The sequence below is a fragment of the Sus scrofa genome, chromosome 1, assembly GCF_054392235.1.
Source record: "Sus scrofa isolate SSC_HxYL_T2T_F1_AM1 chromosome 1, Sscrofa_HxYL_maternal_Yorkshire_Landrace_v2.0, whole genome shotgun sequence".
NCBI lineage: Eukaryota > Metazoa > Chordata > Mammalia > Artiodactyla > Suidae > Sus > Sus scrofa.
The window spans coordinates 31964170-31984730 of NC_139383.1; the positions used below are offsets into that span (position 1 = coordinate 31964170).

Here is a 20561-nt window from a genome sequence, read left to right on the forward strand (position 1 = left end):
AAAGATAAAAATGAACTTATTTACAAAACAGAAACAGACTCACAGACTTTGAAGACAAACTTACGGTTACCAAAGGAGAAGCAGGGGTAGAAGGATAAATGAGGAGTTTGGGATTAACATATATACACTACTGTATATAAAATAGACAACAATACAAGGACCTATGGTATAGTACAGGGAATTATACTCAACATTTTGTAATAGCCAATAAAGGAAAAGAATCTGAAGAATATACATGATACATACACATATATATATATATATATATATATATATATGTCCCTTTGCTGTACACCTGAAACTAACATTGTAAATCAACTATACCTCAATAAAAATAAATAAAAAAGCCATAAATAGAGTCAGAGAGTATAATGATAAAAGACCTATTTTAGGAATATTTTCCTGGTTCTTGAGAGCACAATGGCCCAAATGGGGAGAGATGAAGTCAGAGAGGCCAGGAAGGTGTAGCTGTCACAGTCCCAGTGAGAGGTCACAAGTCCGATGAAGGCAGTGGAAATGGATAACATACGTTGGGTTAGAAATATGAAGGCTGAGGAGTTCCCATCGTGGCGCAGTGGTTAACGAATCCAACTAGGAACCATGAGGTTGCGGGTTTGGTCCCTGCCCTTGCTTAGTGGGTTAATGATCTGGTGTTGCCGTGAGCTGTGGTGTAGGTTGCAGACTCAGCTCGGATCCCGCGTTGCTGTGGCTCTGGCATAGGCCGGTGGCTACAGCTCCGATTGGACCCCTAGCCTGGGAACCTCCATATGCCGTGGGAGCGGCCCAAGAAATAGCAAAAAAAAAAAAAAAAAAAAAAAATATGAAGGCTGAGATTAAAGAAAGATTCCAGACCCAGGTGACCAAGACAAGTGCGGGGCCATTAGTAGAGAAAAGGGCATCAGGAGGGGAGGTTAGTTTTCTGGAAAGATGACAAGCTAGGTTTCGGTTGAGGTATTTAAAGAACACACATGTTGATGTCTTCAACCTCAAAAGTAAAGAGAAAGAATATCTTTTAGGGAAGAAGTGTAAAAATGGCTCTACTCTTTTTTTAAACTATTACTTTATAATAAATAGTATAACAAGTCAAATAATCTCTCCCATCCCTCTCAGGTAGCCAATATTGTTACTTAAGCATGTTTATTAGTTTTCTGTGGCTGGTGTTAATACATTACCACAAACTTAGTGGCTTAAAACAACACAAATTATCATTTCACAGTTCCCTTGGTTTAAAGTTTAAGTCTCACTAAGCGAAAATCAAGAACTCAGGTGAGCTGAATTCCTTTCTGGAATCTCTGAGGGAGAATTAAAGTTTTATTGCCTTCATTTCCAGCTTCTAGGAGCCTCCTACATTCCTTGTGATTCCCACCCTCCATCCTCCAGGGTGGAAACTTTGCATCTTGCCTGACCATTTTCCCTTAGTCAGATCTCCTTCTGATTCCCCTCTTCCACTGTTAAGGGCTTTTGGATTACACCGGACCTACCTGGTTAATCTTATTTTAGGGTCAGTGGATTAGCAATCTTAATTCCATTTTGCAAATTCAATTTCCCTTTGCCATGTAATCTAACATATTTTCAAGTCCTGGGGATTAGGACATAGATATTTGTGGGGGGGAGGTACTCAATATTCTGCCTACTATAGGCAAAAATATTTTTTATCCTTTTGATGAGATAAAATGTATATTTTAAGGCATGACAAGAAAAAACTAAACATAAAATTCTTTCTGTGTGTCTGCTTGGGCCTCCTCTCTCCCTAATGTGTAGTGTGCATCTGCATTACACATTAACCCGAGCTCCTCAAAGATGGGAGTGCCTGCCCAACTGTGAACACCAATTTTTTTTTCTTTCTTCTTACACTAGCAATGCGACTTTTTAAAGAATTACTTTCTTTCCCAACTCTAGTGTGGGGGTGGGAGGTCATAGCAACTGGCGGCTCACTTTTATATTTACTTTATCTGGACTATGTATCCTTGGTGAACTTTCTATAAAATATCACAATGTCATTTTGATGTATGACCCTTTGTCTTGAAAATGTATATGACCGTGCCTTTGACTTCTAACAAGCAGAAGAGTTCTCAGAGCTTCCCAGGTTGTAATCCTCAGTTTGGCTTGAATAAAATTCCCTTTGTTTCTTAACTTGAGATTTAATTGAATTTTGGTCAACGTTTTCCTTGGCATAGTTGGTAGGATATCAGAGACATCCATCAGAACATTCCTGGCATCCACCCTGAACTAATACTTGGTGCCAGCCCCAGCCCTTGAACCCCACCTGCTTCTCAGAATTCCTCCTGTGCTTCAGTGAGTTCTCCTGATATCTGGACATCACTGCTTTAAATTATTTCCTGAATTTTACTTCAGCTGTTTGTCTTGGGATTTGGAGTCTTAAGAGGATTCCAGTAGCTTATCTAGGTAGGGATCTAGGGAGATATCTGGAGCAAATGGGCTTGGTCATCTTTTTTAAATTTTGGTTTATATTGGAAAGAGATATATATATAGTCTGAATAAATTGCTAGTGAAAGGAGAGGCTGAAGGAATATCTGTTCCTTCTAGCCATGAGGTGTTCTTAGGTGACTAAGAACCTAGGGGAGGTGTCTGAGGCTCAGTTCTTAGCTCACAGAGGATCCCACTAGAATCATGAAGTAAATTCTGCTAGCCAGCTGGCATTATAAAGGCTGATCACCTAGTGTCCTGAGAACCCATGGTAGTTTTAGACTACTGAAGGGAGGAACCAAGACTCCTGATAGAGTCCAACAAACCCAAGCTCTTTGGGGAGATAGAAGCAGCAGACATTTGATCTATCGTGCTGCCCTCAGAAAGCTGTCCAGATCAAATCTGACTTAGGCCACCAAATTAAGAGTGGGAAACTATGCCTCAGAGTCCTAACAGCTCCTGGATGGGCAGCCACTCACTGAAACTCTGGCTGGCTTTATGTACAATTGGAAGGAAGCCAATCTTTGCAACAACTTAACTCTTAAATGGCCAGGATGGAGCTCTGTTGACACTCTAGAGAAAGCCAGCTTGACCAAACACCTTTTCAAAATGCTGTACTCCTAGGAGAAAGCCTATGTCCTTGAAATGAAAACACAGCCCATGTCATCTGAGACTACAGCCTCAATCCAATCAGAAGAACTTAAACATGAAAGGAAATTTTAAAAAGACATGAGGTTTTTTAAAACTCAAGCATGGAAATTATGAGATCTCTGTGTCTGTCTTGATGTATGTATGTATGTCTGCCGTGCACATTATAAATGCAGTATGTCCCCATCCCTGGATGGTGTTAACAAAAGTAATTTGTAAAAGAGGTCTATTTAACTGGCTAAAAAGTAAGTGCTGAAAAACTGAATTTTTCTAAATGCAACTTAAATTAACTCCAAAATTTAAAGGATCACATGATCTAGGATTCATCTTTAATGAATAAAAACAAATATAAATTGATGATTTAATTAATATAGGCATGTCTTTAGAATCATCGACCTTAAGTATAATACTCTTTTCGAACCTGGTTAACTGAAAATCAATATACTCATATTATCTATGTTAATATGATAACTTTGTCAATAAGGTAATTAATGGCATGATGATATTTTCCTAAGAAATAAAATATAAATGGGATAAAAGTTTTGGGTGAATTCTTTAAGAATAATATGTTCTATAAAATGTCTACTAAAAAGAGTTTCTCCAGATTTTTGGCAACTCAAAACTTTAGAGTTCTGCTAAATTAAATTAAATTACAGAAATGCACTGAATATCTAAATCATTTTTAAAAAGATAAAATACTGAAACATAAATTGTCAAAGAAGTCTATGTTTACCTGTTTTTTGTCTTATTTCAGAGAGACTAAATATGTTTGAAACTATTAATAAATATATTTTGCACTTTATTGAAAGATTGTCCTATGAAATGACATACATTTCCAGAAATTAATTTTAAAAAGGGAATCTTGAGAAGCTAGTTTTATGCAGGTCAAGACTAAAAATAGATTGAATTTAATTAAATTAATGAATTTTAATACCAAATGTGAATCATGTAAAACTAGAATTTGGTTTTTTTTTTTTCTGGTGAGAAGACATTTTCTTGAGATTTGCTTTTGATAACAGATTATAAAGTTTCTTTACCAGTAACTCTCTGCACTTGCCTTTGAAATTTTTTTTTTTTTTTCCATTTTGGTCATGTAAATAGTATCATTTCACAGTGACTTATGATCCTACTTGGCCAAATGTTTAAAATCTTTGGATATTTTTGGAGTTCCCGTCGTGGCGCAGTGGTTAATGAATCCGACTAGGAACCATGAGGTCGCGGGTTCGGTCCCTGCCCTTGCTCAGTGGGTTAACGATCCGGCGTTGCCGTGAGCTGTGGTGTAGGTCACAGACGCGGCTCGGATCCTGCGTTGCTGTGGCTCTGGCATAGGCTGGTGTCTACAGCTCTGATTCGACCCCTAGCCTGGGAACCTCCATTTGCTGCGGGAGCAGCCCAAAGAAATAGCAAAAAGACAATAAATAAATAAATTAAATAAAATAAAATCTTTGGATATTTTTGACAATGTTTCTCAAATCAAATTAATGAAATTCTTTTGACCCACAGCTAAATTTGGGATGCTTCAAAAGGCCCCTTAACATCCCAAAGAGTGGCATTAAACTAATTAGGCTTCTTAAATTACATGGGAAACACCATCAAGTGAGTAATAATAAATCTTCTCAATTTATATTGTATTGAGAAATATTATTAATACAAATGCTTTAGAAGTTATATGAAATACCCAAACTTTGAAATGTCCTGGTATGTTGACAGTCATAATTCTAGTTATTATCTTGAAAGGTTGTCTGTACAGAAATAGCCAAATTTCCTTGACAACTGCATGGTAATCAAGTCTTTAACCATGCTTTCTAAGTCTTTTGTCATTTACAGTGTCTTACTCTGATGCTTTTACAGAAATGCTTGTAGATGACTTGCTTTTGTGCTCTAAAACTAAATTAGACTCAGTGGCAAAAGGACTTTCACACCTTGTATGAGGGTAATTTCAGAAAGGGCACTCTTATGCAAGGTTACTGAAGAAATAGGAATAGAAATAGGAATAGTCTCCATTAACTATTTATGTCCCACACTCAGTTGAGTCTCTTCCAAACTCTCACCACACTCAGCACAATTCTGGAAGTCAGCTACTTCTTAATGAAATATTGTTGCTTTCTGCCCCTAATACTACCTTGGTTGGATGTAATAACATTAAACTTGCAACTTTGCTTCCACCATCATAGGAAGAAAATAACCATGACTGTACTTTGTTAACAGAGTATCTTCTTGCTCCCAGGGCTGACTTACAAGAAAGCCCAACTGATAAGGCTTATCCAGTTAGATTTACAGATGCCTCCTGCTTAAGGGATGAGCAGAGTCATCACAGAATGGGTTATGCAATAACAGTCACAGTGGACATAACTGAAAGATTTATTTACCAGAAATAAAGTTAGCACAACAAGTCAAATGAATTGCCTTAACTCTAGCTTGTCAACTAGCTAAAGACCAGGTAGCAAATATGAATACTGACAATCACTATGCTTTTGGAATGGCATGCAACTTTGGAATGCTATGAAAACAATGAAATTTTTAACCTCTTCAGGACAAGCTATTAAAAAAAAAAAAGTCTGCAGATTCATTAATTGTTATACAACTGCCAAAACAGTTAGCAATTACTGAAATAACAGGGATTCCAAATCGGACACTATGGAAGCTAAAAGAAATAGCTTCCTAATGCTGCAGCCAAATGGGCAGCTTTAAATAATCATCCTGTCCAGCCTTGAGAATGGCCACTGCTTGACATTAACCCTGCCAACCCAATAGAAGATTTCACTATATAGGCTCAAGAAATTGCCATTATAGAAGAAGAAACAGATATGGCCACAAAAGGGGGTAATTTTGACTTCACCAGGCAAATATAGTTTAGACCTGATAAAACAAAAATTACAGTGTCTATTGTAGCCCAACTGCCATTAATCCAAGATGTACATTCTTTAACCCACTGCACATGTGAGAAAATGGTTTTATGGGAAAATAATGTTACAGAAATTCAGTCTCTGTCAGCCGGTGCCTAACTGAAATAGAGACAGAGTTTTTGGGTAAAGGAGAAAAAGATGGCTTTATTGCTTTGCCAGGCAAAGGGTGCCACAGCAGGCTAATGCTTTAAAGACTGTAGCCCCCAATGGAAAGAATTGTAAGGAGTTTTATTGTAAAAAGGAGATAAACAGGTTTTCAGATAGGAATCAGGATTGGGACAAACGCACATTCTTCTTTCTTCACGGGAGTCTTAGTCATCAAATCTGAAGTCAGAGATCTTGGCATTATCATGATGGTGGTTTTCTGGGTTATTGCCCAGAATAACAGTACTTGAGAAAAGGGCATATCGATCAGAGATTAGAGCCAACTAGGAAAGTTCCTGAAAAACATCATGTGCTAATAATCTTTAACCCACGGGCAATTATGCTTAGGGTGCCTAATCTTTAGCTTATGGGTGATTGTGTTTAGGGTGCAATTAAGCCAGGGAGGACAAAGAAGGACTCTAAGCTGTCCAGTTTTAAAGTATTATTTCTAAAAGAAGCATAAGGAATATAACTTTTCTCTTAGGTATGTGAGATGCTTTTTTTTTTTTTTCCCTTTGGTTTTTTGTCCTTTTAAGGGCGCACCTGCAGCATAGGGAGGTTCCCAGGCTAGGGGTCTAATCGGAGTTACAGCTGCCGGCTCACTCCACAGCCACAGCAATGGTGGATCCAAGCCGCATCTGCGACCTATACCACAGCTCACGGCAACACTGGATCCTTAACCCACTGAGTGAGGCCAGGGATCGAACCGGAGACCTCATGGTTCCTAGTCGGATTTGTTTCCGCTGTGCCACGATGCTAACTCTGAGATGCCTATGTTTTTATGTGTATCCCTTGAGAGCGAACCAGGATCCTTCCCAAGGCTGTACTTTTTTGCTTGACTATTTCTTCCTTGTCTTTGCATGCCCTGGTCTGTTGCACCAGCTTACTTTTAGAATTAATTTACTCAATTAAATTTATTCTAAACTTAGTCCCATCTATGCACAAAATTCTTTCCTCAGTGTCCACTTCCCACAAACTTTCCATCACTCTCTGTATCCATATGAGTCTGTCCCTTATTTTCCCAACCAAAACAACAAGATATAAGAGACTTATTTCTTTTCCCTTAATAAAATGCAATTCCATTTCCTCATTCCTTCTTTATTGAGAACACACACATCCTACTTTTCTAAAGCAATCACAGACTGTCTTTTATAATTTCTAAAAACATGTGTTTTTCTTATAGAGAACATCTCAGGGGGGTACCGAACATACTGGTTAATAGACCTAAATACCTTTAGTTTCTCTGTTTTATAACTGATGTCTCAGTGTCTCAATTGACTTCTATTAAACTTAGGTAAAATAAGTTCTTATACTTAATGTTGATAACTCTAAAATCATGTCTATATTAATTAGCTCAACAAACTTTAATTCTACTAAAAGATATTAATTTTATACTGAATATTTCCCAGGTCACGAGTCTAAAATTAACTCTGGCCAGTTAGTTCCCTTTCATATTTTAAGAATTTATCTATGCACTTAATTTCCTTGAAGCCAATTAAATAGGGCTCATTTACACTTAATTTTTGATAATATCATCCCAAAGTTAGACATAAATGATGCACATGCAACTCATAGACAGACACAGAGATCTCATAGCTTCATTTCCTAAGCTTCGTCATGAGTCAGCTATTACAAATAAAACTCACTAGTTTATAAATATGTTTTGAAAAAAGACTTCTTTCCCCATGTTTTTTCTCAAGGTCTCAAGGCACAGGGCAAGAAAAGCAAGTTCTCCTAGAAGGACTTATTCCCTCAAGTTTAGAATTCTGAAAAGACATTTTCTCAAGCTTGCTTTTTTGAACTGTATATGCCAAAAGAGTAAATGGGAGTATCTTGAGTCTTCAAATGTTTCAAAAGGAGGAGACAAGAGGCCAGCTCGAGTTTGAAAAGAGAAAAGGGAGAGGGAAGGGGAAAAGGTCAACAAAGTCTCTTGTCCCTTACCCTGTCGGGGCACTCTGGCCAGTCATCCGTGTCAGGAGGAGACCAGGGACCAAAGGGTCCCTGTGGCAGCCACCGGGTCTAGTCCATCAGCAGGTGAGTTGGTCCTCAAGTATCGGAGTGATGAGGATGTCAGTCAAGGCAAAGAAGGGATATCTGCCCAGAGTTGTGAATTCTGAACTTCTTTCTTCCAAGCTAGCTTTCTCTAATCACTGCATATGCAATAGAAGAGCCCATTTTGACTATTTTCAGAGCAAGAAATTTTCCCTTTAATACTCATTTAAGTAGATACTTGCAAGCAACAGTTTTGTATGGACGTAAATCTGGCTGAGATGTTGGAGGCTGGCTTCCTGGTGCTCCTTGTTTTTATATTTGAGACTAATGATATTGTGGGGTTGAGAGCACACTGAAGTGCTGTGGGCCAGTGAAGCTGCTTGAGCACTTGTTTCAGTTCTAGCTCAGAGAGGCTTCAGTTCTGTCTTATGTGTCTTGGGTCTCCCAGTGGAAACTAGGACACCGCAGGTGCTCAGATCGTCAAATGGCCAGTTCTTTTTCAGGTCCCTGGTTGAGCAGGTTTTAATTAATGAGTGGGTTTCCCTGTGGGACCACTGCACAGCGTGAGGACTTGGCCTCCACCCCCCCATCACCAGAGAAAACCATAAAAGTCTTGCCCCTTTTCTTTGGAGCAAACGATGTCAGGTACTACCCTGTATCTCGACATACTCCATTAAAGCAGCTGAACTGAGGAAAGGTGTCATAGCAGCCTCTTACCTAAACACCCAGCCCAGACTCCTCAGTCTCTTCCAACTAAGCAAGCTGCTGTACCTAGCGATTGGTTCATAACTTTAACTTGACTAGTCACCTGTGATCTTCCCCAGAGGAGTGCATGATGGAACTTTAGAGATGTTTCCCAGATTGGCTTTGTTTTCCCTTAGCTTTCAAAACTAAGGCTTAGGCTAGTACCTCTGTCAAAATCTTCTCTAGGGTGCCATCACGAATTAAATACTCACGCATGAAACTGAAAGCAAAACCAGAATCCTTGCCAGCCAAAAGGAAGCCACAAAATTACAGATGGGATCTCCCCAAAGGAAAAGCCCCAAACAGGAATCAAGGGTTTCACAAATGGACAAGGTCCAAGGTCCAAGTCAGGGAACTTATCCAGTTGCTGGTAGAGGTGTCATGATGTCCCAGATGCTACTTTTCTCCTCCTTATTGCTTTGCCAGACAAAGGGGGGGGGGGGGATCACAGCAGGCTAAAGTCTTAAAGACTGTGCCCCCCTTTGGCTGGCAAAGTACTACAGCTATCTTTTTCTCTTTTAAGCCAAACTCTGTCTCTGTGTTTCAGTTCAGCACTGGCAGACATTTGGCAAAAATAATATTTTAGAAAACTTTACCCACAATTGTTCAAAGGACTTATATTACATTATTGACAAAATCGTATTGAGACACTTTTACAGCAAGCTCCCAAGAGTGAAAAGGATCACGAATTAGAGCCTAGATATTTTGTTTATTGGAAACAACAGCAAATAAAAGATACTTTGCAGCCACAATGACAAGAACCACATCAGATATTACTGACTAATCCAGGCACAGCCAAACTGAAAGACTCCCCTGTAGGAACTTGCCTCTCCACCTCATGCCCTCCCATGCTTGGATACCCACATCAACCCACTCAGATGCCTACATCCTCTGCTGAACTGTCCCTCCATCGGGTTCGATCTCTGGCCTTGCTCAGTGGGTTCAGGATCCTGCGTTGCCGTGAGGTGTGGTATAGGTTGCAGACACTGCTTGGATCTTGCCTAGCTCTGGCTCTGGCGTAGGCCGGTGGCTACAGCTCCGATTCGACCCCTAGCCTGGGAATCTCCATATGCTGCGAGAGTGGCCCAAGAAATGGCAAAAAGACAAAAAAAAAAAAAAAAAAAATTGACAAGCTTATTCTAAAATTTACATGTAAATGAAAAGGACTTAGAATAACCAAATAAACTTGGAAAAAAATAAATTTGGAGAACTTACGCTACCCTACTACAAGACTTACTAATAAGCTATAGCAATTGAGACAATATGATACTGGCATAAGGGTAGAAAAACATCAAAAGAACTGAATAGTGTTTAAAAGTATACATACAAATAAAAGACAATTCAATGGGAGAAAAAAAAGGTTATTTCAACAAAGGACACTGGAACAAATGGATGAGACTAGAGGTATGACTCATCCTTTGGCAAAATTCCTTTCTACTGTGAACTTGTAAAACTACATAAATTATCTGTTTCAAAAAACAATGTTGAGCGTGACCCAGGCTGCATGATTGCGGCCCCCATCTGCTCCTCCGGACCTCCTCCCCAACTCCTGGGCCCTGCTTTTGGAGTCGGACATGGGATCCCAAATGGAAGACCCAGAAAGGGGTGTTGGGGTCAGACACACTAGGCGCGTCACTGCCCCGCCCACCCCTGGCTGCCCAGAAGTTGCTGGCCAACCCCTGCCTCGCCCGTGCGCAATGCTTGTGAACCAGGTAGCCTGTGGATCAAACATTCACTTGAGACCGGCAAGACTTCCATGGAGGTGTGGGATGAGGAAGACGCTTATGCAAGCCAGAAGACCCCTGGGACTGTGAAAAATATATATATATATATTGTACTATTAAACTCAACACCTGTGCAGCGATAGCAAAGTCACACGTGCACACCCGAGCACCTATGCAGACTTCACGCTGCCCTCTTGTGAATATGCAGAACCAGGAGTAACTAGAAGTAGGCTGAGAAACTCAGTGCTTGTAAGCCCAGAGAAGGGAGCATTCAGCTTTTACTACATTCCAGAAAAATTCGGTTCTTTCTGGAGGGTATTTGCAAGCTGTAGACTGCTGAGCAAACTAGCAGATACAATGTATGACATAAAATTCAGGTTTTATGGTAAGAAGAAAAATTTAAACATAAAGATTTTTGTCTGCCAAATATATATATATGTGTATATATATATATATATATATATATATATATATATATATATACACATACACACACACACACACACACACACATAATGGTGAGACCAGCATTCCCATTGCAAAAGAAAGAAATCAGAAAGAAGAAAGGAGTCACACGGGTTCCAGGCAAGCCTGAGACTTGGCAGGGAAAATTCCACTAGATTTTAAGGCTGAAGAATAATTCTCTTTAGTTTGAGGCTCTATCCTCTAGGCCCATCAGGGGTCAGCCAAGCAGCTCAGCCCTAAGCAGCAGCCATGACCACTCTGGAGCAGAGAAGGAAACAGTTCTGCCTCAGCTTCACACACACACTAATACACATCCACAAAAAAGGATTCAAGTGATCATGGATCCAAATGTCTATAGTACGTATCTATACCCACTATCTATACTAACTATAAAGCTTCTAGAAGAAAACTTTGGAGGATAGCCTCACAACCTTAACATAGACAAAGTTTTCATAGGCTACTTAAAACAATAACCACACAATTTAAACATAATAAATTGGACTTATCAAAATTAGAAATTTCTAATTAAAGACATTATTTGAAAATTGAAACAGCAAGTCAAAAAAGGGAGAAAATGTCCACCACACATACATCTGATAAACGACTTGTATATAGAATATATAAGTACTCCTATAAATAAATGAGAATATAAGAAATCACCTGATTGACAGTAAGCAGAAGCTTAAACGGACCCTTTGTAAAAGGTATCTGAATAGCTTATAAGATATAAATTAAAAAGAAATCAGTCTAATCACTAGGGGAACGTTCACCTGTTAGAATGGGTAAAGGTAAAAAGACTGACGCCATGAAATGTTGATAAGGAAGCAGAACAATTAGAAATCCCACAAATGTGTAGGATGTAAAAGCAGTAAAACCATTTTGGAGAACTGCTTGGGATTTTCTTATAAAGTTAAGCATATACTTACAATATGACCCCAAAATTCTGCTCCTAGAAAAATAATAGAAAAATAGCTTGTCTCTAGAGAGACTTGAGAATGTTCATAGCAAAACTGAAAACAACTGAAATACCCGCCAACAGATAAACTGAACAATAATCTATAGTATATTCACACAATGAAATGCTATACAAAATATAACGTGAATCTCAATATAAGGTTGTATGAAAGAAGCTAGATACAAAAGAGTAAATACTGTGTGATTCCAATTATATAAACTTTTAGAACAGGTAAACTAATTAATGATTTCAAAACAATGTTTGCCTCTGGGAGGGGAATTGGATGCAAAGGGACTTTAGGAACTTTTTGGGGGAGATAGAAATATCCTGCCTGAGGGAGTGGTTAAACAAGTATGAACATATGCCAAAATTCATGGATCCGCACAATTAAATTTTTATGCATTTCACTGTATGTAAAGTATATATCAATATAGAATGACTGAGAAGGGCATTAAGAAGGTCTAGAAATGGATGGTCAACTTTTGTTCAATGAATAAAATATCAGCAAGTATAATATAAAAATTAATTTTATTTAGTTATGACAAGTAATTCTTACCTGACCATTTTACCTACTTGATTGTACAAGCCATGGGCAACATTTGTAATACAGAGCCGAAACATGGAAGTCTGCTAGATGAAATGAAAACTGTCTTAGAAGTGAATATGATTAAAGATAATACACAATAAATAATCTGTTTAGCATACAAAAGGAACAAAAAAGAAAGCTAGAGGGCTTTAGACTTTTTTTTTTTTTTTTTTTTTTGCTTTTTTAGGGCCACACCCGCACCATATGGAAATTCCCAGGCATATGGAGGTTCCTAGGCTAGTGGTTGAATTGGAGCTGCAGCTGCTGGCCTACACCACAGCCATAGCAATGCAGGATTCCAGCCCCCACTGTGGCCTACACCACAGCTCACAGCAATGCCAGATCCTTAACTCACTGAGCGAGGCCAGGGATCAAACCGAAACCTCATGGTTACTAGTCGGATTCGTTTCTGCTGCGCCACAACAGGAACTCCTAGCTTTTAAAGTTTAATCATTCTGACTCTGTTACCCTTCTAGCTTGGGCAGTCTGAAAAATACATTCTGCAATACAGTTCTTTAAATGCCTAACACAAGTCTAGTACTGAGGGAACGAGTTAAACATTTACCATTTCTACAAATGAGAGTAAGTTTCTACCAAAATGTCAAACTTGATGCTTGAGAGAATAAAGTGGAGTAGGGCGGGGAGGAGGGCACACACGACTCAGTGCATCCTTTCAGACCATGCCTGTGGATCAGTCTTCCTCTTTACCACCCTTGTCCATCTCTATCCCTGCCAAAGAGGCTATAGATATTCTGTAATTGGTAAATTTTATTATTTTAGATGATTAATTGAAAATAGATATTATTATTCAATTATTCTAATGAAAAATTAATACGCTGCGTTCATTCATTTTTTTTAACCTTCACTGAAACCCTGCTGCTTTTCTGGTTTTGTGCAAGGCACGGAGGTTACCATAGTTGAGAAGACATTGGTTCCTGTCGTCAAGAAAAGTGCAATTCCAACTCCTGACTCCACTCTGCTGACGGACATCCAAAAGGTCAGCCGCTTGGAGGAGCATTTCCGGCCGATTTTGCAGCCCCTGGGTCTCAAACTTTTATACTTCCCAGTATGCCAAAGTTTAAGCACCGAGGAGGAGGAAATTCCTGCTTCAGCGGAGAAGTGGCAGCCTGCAGGCAACGACGCCTCGGGATGACTTAGGCCCCAGGCTCCACTGGGGGGCACTCTCGCCTGGCTCGCGGGCCGCTCTTTCCCACAGGCGGAACCTTAATGGCTGGATCCCTGGTTTCTGCGGGTTTCGTAATCGGCGCGCACCCATCGCTACCTGGCTTCCGGGCAGGCTCCAGTTGTTTGCTGGGCCTTAGAGGGCTCGGCCTCAGCTGGATCCTTGAAGAGGAACGCGACTTTGGCGCGCTGCAGTTTCCTGCGGGCATCTTTAGCCCTCTGGCCCTCTGCCCCTCTATTCCCGGAGTTCCGGCCGGTCCGGGCCGCGCGGTTGACGTCCGAGGAAGGAGGGGGCGATGGTCCAGATGGAGACGCAACTGCAAAGCATTTTTGAGGAGGTGGTGGTGAGTGGAACGGCTAGGGACCCAGGGCCATGGCTGGGCGAGGGGGTGGCGAGGGGACAACGGCCCGGGCAACCTCTCCTAGACTTCTTTGTTGTGATGCCACTTTTGTGTGCAACGGCTGAGGAATTCTGAAATTGCTGTCAAATTCAAAGTCTCCTTCGAAATCCACAACACGCTTTGTTACAGGCCAGCACGACAGGTATTGTTTGCTTCCGCTTGTGGCTGATTAAGGTGACTTGCTCTCTGTTGCATTATATTGTTTTGTTCGGGGAGGCCCCTCCCCCTTTTGTTTTTTAAATTCGCGTTCACCATTTACTTTTTTTTTTTTTTTACAGAAAACAGAAATTATAGAAGAGGCTTTCCCTGGGTGAGTGTATGCATGGCACATTTTACCTGAGTGTATCTTTGTATGATATTATTTAGGTCTGTCTTGTATGTAGGTTTATAAGATCCATTATTCTGGTTACGTTGAATTACCTTTTTAAAACTAGTGGCAAACACCGTGATTTTTATTTTTTTAGCATGTTTATGGACAACCCTGAAGATGAAAAAACAAAACTAATTAGCTGTTTGGGAGCCTTCCGACAGTTTTGGGGTGGTCTTTCTCAGGTGAGCACTGCATTTTTAATACACCTGGCTGATGATTTTTGACTTCTTTACATTTTCTTTGATGTTGCTGTTAAGGTCTTTCTGGAAAAGGAAATAACTTGTCTTTTGTTTATTCTAGTATCCTGTTTGTTTCAATTCCTATTCTTCCAGTGGAGAATCTGTATAGAAAAATCAGGTTAACTACAGCACAGATGTGAGATGTTTTTAAAAGTCTTTCCCATGGTAGATTATATAAAACCGTTTTCAACCTATTCTGATTTATTTGGTGCACTTCAGAACAGCTGTGTTAGTGATTGTAATGGATAAAAATTTCACTCATTTCAACAAAGGAACTGGTTTAGCCTTGACATGAAGATCCTATAATAAGGATACCATAGCAGAGATACAAGGGTGCCATAATAGGGATACAAAGATAGTATGACAACATTGAAGAAAGTAACAGTAAAACTTAGTAACAAAGAACATTCCCCAGATAATGTAGCCTTGAAAAAGGCAATAGTGTGATACTTTATTTAAATTTTATTTATTTACTTATTTATTTATTTTGCTTTTTAGGGTCGCACCCACAGCATATGGAAGTTCCCAGGCTAGCATTTGAATTGGAGCTACAGCTGCTGGCCTATCCCACAGCAACACAGGATCCCCCATGTCTGTGTCCTATATCACAGCTCACGGCAACACCGGATCCTTAACCCCTGAGTGAGGCCAGGAATCGAACCCGAAACCTCATGGATACTGGTCAGATTTGTTTCTGCTGTGCCACAGTGGGAACTCCCAAGTGTAATCCTTAGAGAGCTCATGGTGCAGTAGTACATTATCTTCTCATGGTTCATTATAGGTAGGAAAATGAGAACTGTTTGCGATTGAGCTGCTGCTTTAGACTTACTACTCAAGAGGTGAATCACATAGTGGCAATACATTCTTTTGTTTTTGTTTTTGTTTTTTAGGGCTGCGTCTGTGGCACATGAGAGTTCCCAGGCTAGGGTCAAATTGGAGCCAAAGCCATAGGCCTTTGCCACAGCCACAGCCACGCCAGATCTGAGTCAGGTCTGTGACCTACACCACAGCTCACGGCAACGCTGGAATCCTAACCCACTGAGCAAGGCCTAGGATCGAAGCCTGCATCCTCATGGATACTAGTCAGATTTGTTAACTGCTGAGCCTTGACGGGAACTCCCAATACATTCTTTTTTAAGTTCCTTTTACTTTTAATTATTTTGTAATAATAGGTAATATTTATATGATACAAAATGCAAAGGGTACAAAAGTTGGACCCAATGAATAAGTTGCTTTCCATCTCTCTTAACTTAATAACTTGTTCCTTTTCCTGTTTGCAGCCAGTATTCTTAGTTTATGTTTCCTTCTAGAAGTGTTTTATGCATAGAATCATTTCTATAGAATGTTTATATACTGTGTATGTACACTGTTCATTAGAACCTTGATTTTCTTCCTCTTAATTTATAATTCTCAATGTAGTTCTACATCAGTCCATTAAGAATTACTTCTGCCTTCCTTTCCTACTTTCTTAGAGCAGTATAATATTCTTTATATGGCTGCACCTTCCTTTATTTAACCAGTCTCCTAACAACTGACAGTTCTTAACTTTTCCACTTTAAATAGTACTATAATGAATATTTGTATGGACTGGACACAGAATAAATTCCTGAGAGTAGTTTTGCTGGGTCAAAGGTATGTCTGTGTGTAATTGTCTGATAGCTTTCTGTAAGGATTTTACTAGTTTGTGCTCTCTCTAGCAGTGTATAAGAATATCTGTTCCATAGAGCCTCACAGTAGAGAGTTAAAGAACTTTTTGATCTTTACCAATCTAAAACTTTAGAAATTTTATTTCAGTATGGTTTCATTTGCATTTCTCTGAGTAATGTTGAACATCTTTCCAACATACTTTAATTTTTTAATAATTCATTAAGCATTTTATGAATTAAGATATGGCCTTTGTCTTTAAGAATTTTATATCTAAGGGGGAGTCAGGAGGAAAATAAGAATTTCTAAATCAGGATTATAATAGAAGTGTGACTGAAGGACAATGGCAGTGCAGAGGAGCAGGACAGACTGTGATATGGCACTACATTTTGGTATCAAATTAAAAGTTTTGCCAAGTCTGGAAATTGGATATGACATTAGATTCATAACTGATTGGGCTCTTAGAGATTAGATGCACACTAAATTCTCATGAGACTAATGTACTAATTCATAATTGATTTTTACCCCAGTGACAGGAATATTTATGTCTGCAATTAAGAGCACCGCTTACGATAGCTTATACAGTCTTTGCTAGAACTTTGTATTGATCATGAATATGTTAATAAGATCATACTCCTTTTGCAGGTCCCATGTAATATAAATGGTAGGAGTTTAATTTATGTAATTGTATGATTTTAAGCTTAATATAGCTGAAGTACTAAACCTGAATTTTTTCAGTTTGTTTTTTTAGAAATTGTTTTCATCCACAAATTATCTCATTCATAGTCTTGATATTCTCTCATTTTTACTATAAGCTATTTGTTGTAGATTGTAAGTTTAGACTTAAAATATAATTATTTTCTAATTTTCCAGGAATCTCATGAACAGTGCATCCAGTGGATTGTTAAATTCATTCATGGCCAGCATAGTCCTAAAAGAATTTCTTTTCTTTATGACTGCTTAGCAATGGCAGTTGAGACTGGTCTTCTTCCACCCAGGTATGTTTAGTGGTGGATATAAGCAATCTAAAAAATTTTCTTTTTTACATATGTTTAGAAATTGGTTGAAGTTGTTGTTGTAAAAGGATAAGGGAATGAAGAAGGAAGTTAGATTCAGCAAGAAATCCTTCATAATGTCTAATTTTTAGGATGGAGTATTCTCAGGATTGTATACCTAAAATGCTCAAACCCAGGGAGTCTTTGCCTTTCAGCCCAGGGGCTAAAATCACTTTCTTTGACCAGCTTGGGCCAGTTAACTTTTTGTTCTTGTTCACTAATTTGTTGATTTTTTTTATTCCACATATAAGTGATACCATACAGTATTTGTCTTTCTCTGACTTATTTCACTTAGCACAGTACCCTTCAGGTCCATCTATGATGTTGCAAATGGCAAAATTTCATTCTTTTTTATGGATGAGTAGTATTCTGGTGTGTGTGTGCGTGCGTGCATGTGTATGTGCACACACCACATCTTCTTTATTCATTCATCTATTGATACACACTTAGGTTGCTTCTGTATCTTGGCAGTTGCAGATAATACTGTGAACATTACAGTTCATCTGTCTTTTTGGATTAGTGTTTTTGGTTTGTTTGTTTGTTTGTCTTTTTGTCTTTTCTAGGGCCACACTCGCGGCATATGGAGGTTCCCAGGCTAGGGGTCTAATCGGAGCTATAGCAACTGGCCTACACCAGTGTCATAGCAACGCAGGATCTGAGCCACATCTGTGACCTAAACCACAGCTCACAGCAGTGCTGGATCCTTAACCTACTTGAGCAAGGCCAGGGATCGAACTTATAACCTCATGGTTCCTAGTTGGATTCATTAACCACTGAGCCACAATGGGAACTCCCTGTTTTTGGTTTTTTCAGATATGTACTCAGGAGTGGAATTGCTGGGTCAGTTCCAGTTAACTTTTGCTTCATGATGAATTACCTCAATACTTTGTGACTTAAAATAATAATAATCCTTTTATTATTAACGTTCATGGTGCTTGACTGGCCAAGTAGTAGGTAGTTTCTTCTCAGGTATTGTGACTGCAGTCAGATGGTGGCTAGAACTGAAGTCATGACAAAGGTCTTCTTGTTCCCATCTGGTGGGTAATGCCTGGCTGTCATCTGGGACTTTAGCTGGCACTGTTGACCAGAACCTACATATATTTTCTCCATGTGACCTGTGCTTTGTCACTGCATGGTGGAGTCCAAGAGCAAGCATTCAGAAGAGGGCTTGGCAGAAGCTCTCTCACCTTGCCTTGGAAGTCATACAGCATCCCATTTGCCAGTTGTAGACCTGCCCAGATTGAAGGATAGAGCATGACACTGATAGTCTTCATGGGAAGAGTATCAATTTAGAAGAGCATGTGGGATTGAAAGTGGTTTTGCAGCCGTCTTGGGAAAAAGACAGTTTGCCACAAACTGATGGATGGTAAACATTTAACTAGTAGCTTTTGGTAGATTTCTTTCTAAAAGATAACATAATTATTGTCTAGTTCTACTTTGTGTTTAGTCTTTCATACAACTAAAAAATGTAAAATACATATGTACTTTTTTGAAAGTGTGCTTGATAATACATACCTTTATGGAAAAATACTTATTATGACAACTATACAGAGTACACAGACCTTAGCAATTAGAGAACTTGGAAAAATTCTGCTTTGTAACTGGAATAGGTATTCCTTTTTTTCCAGGATGGTTTGTGAATCCCTGATAAACTCTGACACTCTTGAATGGGAAAGAACACAGCTTTGGGCATTAACATTTAAACTGGTTCGGAAAATAATTGGAGGAGTAGATTACAAGGTATTTTTTTCTTGATTATAAGAAGTAATTGCTGTCAGGCAGGATTAATTTTTCAGTGTATATATTTTAATTTCACATGGGAGGAGTAAAGTGGAAGCATTTACAAAATCTTTTTTGTTGTTGTTGTATTTCCTGAAGGGATTTAAAATTCCTGTGTTTCCCACAGCTTCTCGGCTCCCATCCCAACATTCTTAATACTAGAGGTGGCTGATAAATTTCTGTAGCAAGTAGGGAAGTCAGCAAGCAGACTCTGGGTCCCTTCATGCCACAGATCTGAATGGTGTTTGGGCCCCTTTCAAATCAAAGGGCACAGAGCAGGGGTGTGTGGAATGAGAAGGGACACAGACATCAGCTGATGAAAGGAGCGGGTCCTGCTTCCCTTTGACCTCTGTTGGGTACATGTTTTTTCAAAACTGGTATTTTCAGCACTCTGTTCTTGACCAAAAACAACAGCATACCCTCTCTGATTGTCTCATAATACAGCTCAGGAGCCCTGTAGCTGTAGAATCTGCTGCTTCATCAAGCTACTTTTGTTTTTTTCCATTTTGAAAGATTTGCCAGTACCTCCCCTGTGCTTTATGTCCGTATTTTCCCTAATCTAAAATGACTTAGCTGACAGTTATTGGTTAGAATCATGATTTAGTATAAAATCACTTCTGAGAAGCTTTTTCTGATTATTTTCTCTTTATTTGTACTTCACTTTCCTTAGCATTTTAATATGTAGTTTTTACTTCTTTACTTACTTGTATGGTGCTTTATAATTGTTTCTCATTTCTTTCATGTATATGTTTCATCTATCTCTTTTACAAGATTGATCTCATGGTTTATATTATAGAATGAAATTTCTCTACATATCGCATTCTGCTCTGAAATAATGCAGCTGGTAGTAGATATGAGTAGATGACCATTAACAGAATAGCTTTATTAGATAAGTTGGGGGGATTAAAGTATGTGATGGATTATGAGGAGAGGGAATAAAGTTAGAATATGCCGACAGGAAGGAGCTGAAGGAGTCATCTACCAGAAAGTTTTATATCATTATCCATGTTTTCAGAATATTTTCAAGTTCTATTCAAACGTATTTCTGTTAAGTTCAAATTAAGGGTTTTTTTGGCACTCATAATAATAGAAACTCTTTTAATGTTATGAAGGTCAAAAAAGCTTAGTAGAGTATGGAAAATTTAATTTTTATTTATGAGCGAGTTTCTTTGTTCATTTATACTGCAAGCTGTTCTTTACAATTCTGTTTTGGAACATGATACTTCTCTTGGGTTAATCCTAAGGGCTTGAATGTTAGCTCTAGTTCAGAAAAATTAAAAGTATTACCTTGAAGATAACA

General features: G+C 38.9%; 2 protein-coding genes across 18 annotated transcripts in view; one reads left to right on the forward strand and one right to left on the reverse strand.

Annotated features, from left to right (window-relative positions):
• ENPP3 (ectonucleotide pyrophosphatase/phosphodiesterase 3) overlaps nucleotides 1–13747 on the reverse strand; it is a 100818-nt gene extending 87071 nt beyond the window's left edge. For 2 of the 12 annotated variants that reach the window (XM_084956080.1, XM_084956073.1), the window contains exons 1-3: nucleotides 13504–13747; nucleotides 12562–12635; nucleotides 8067–8275 (exon numbers count right to left, since the gene is read on the reverse strand). Coding sequence is in view for 4 of the 12 variants with exons in the window: in XM_084956058.1 (XP_084812184.1) it covers nucleotides 11977–11999; nucleotides 12579–12635; nucleotides 13504–13609 (186 nt within the window). In the remaining 8 variants the exon portion in view is untranslated. Of the gene's footprint in view, nucleotides 1–8066; nucleotides 8276–9073; nucleotides 9166–11976; nucleotides 12000–12561; nucleotides 12636–13503 lie in introns of those variants that run through there. The other 10 variants (XM_084956101.1, XM_084956077.1, XM_084956061.1 and 7 more) reach the window with 10 other exon arrangements.
• Nucleotides 13748–13875: 128 nt separating this feature from the next.
• MED23 (mediator complex subunit 23) overlaps nucleotides 13876–20561 on the forward strand; it is a 41469-nt gene continuing 34783 nt past the window's right edge. For 4 of the 6 annotated variants that reach the window (XR_014803348.1, XR_014803349.1, XM_021087970.2 and 1 more), the window contains exons 1-5: nucleotides 13876–14117; nucleotides 14453–14484; nucleotides 14639–14726; nucleotides 17301–17425; nucleotides 19111–19222. Coding sequence is in view for 4 of the 6 variants with exons in the window: in XM_021087970.2 (XP_020943629.1) it covers nucleotides 14070–14117; nucleotides 14453–14484; nucleotides 14639–14726; nucleotides 17301–17425; nucleotides 19111–19222 (405 nt within the window). In the remaining 2 variants the exon portion in view is untranslated. Of the gene's footprint in view, nucleotides 14317–14452; nucleotides 14485–14638; nucleotides 14727–17300; nucleotides 17426–19110; nucleotides 19223–20561 lie in introns of all 6 variants that reach the window. The other 2 variants (XM_021087979.2, XM_084956030.1) reach the window with 1 other exon arrangement.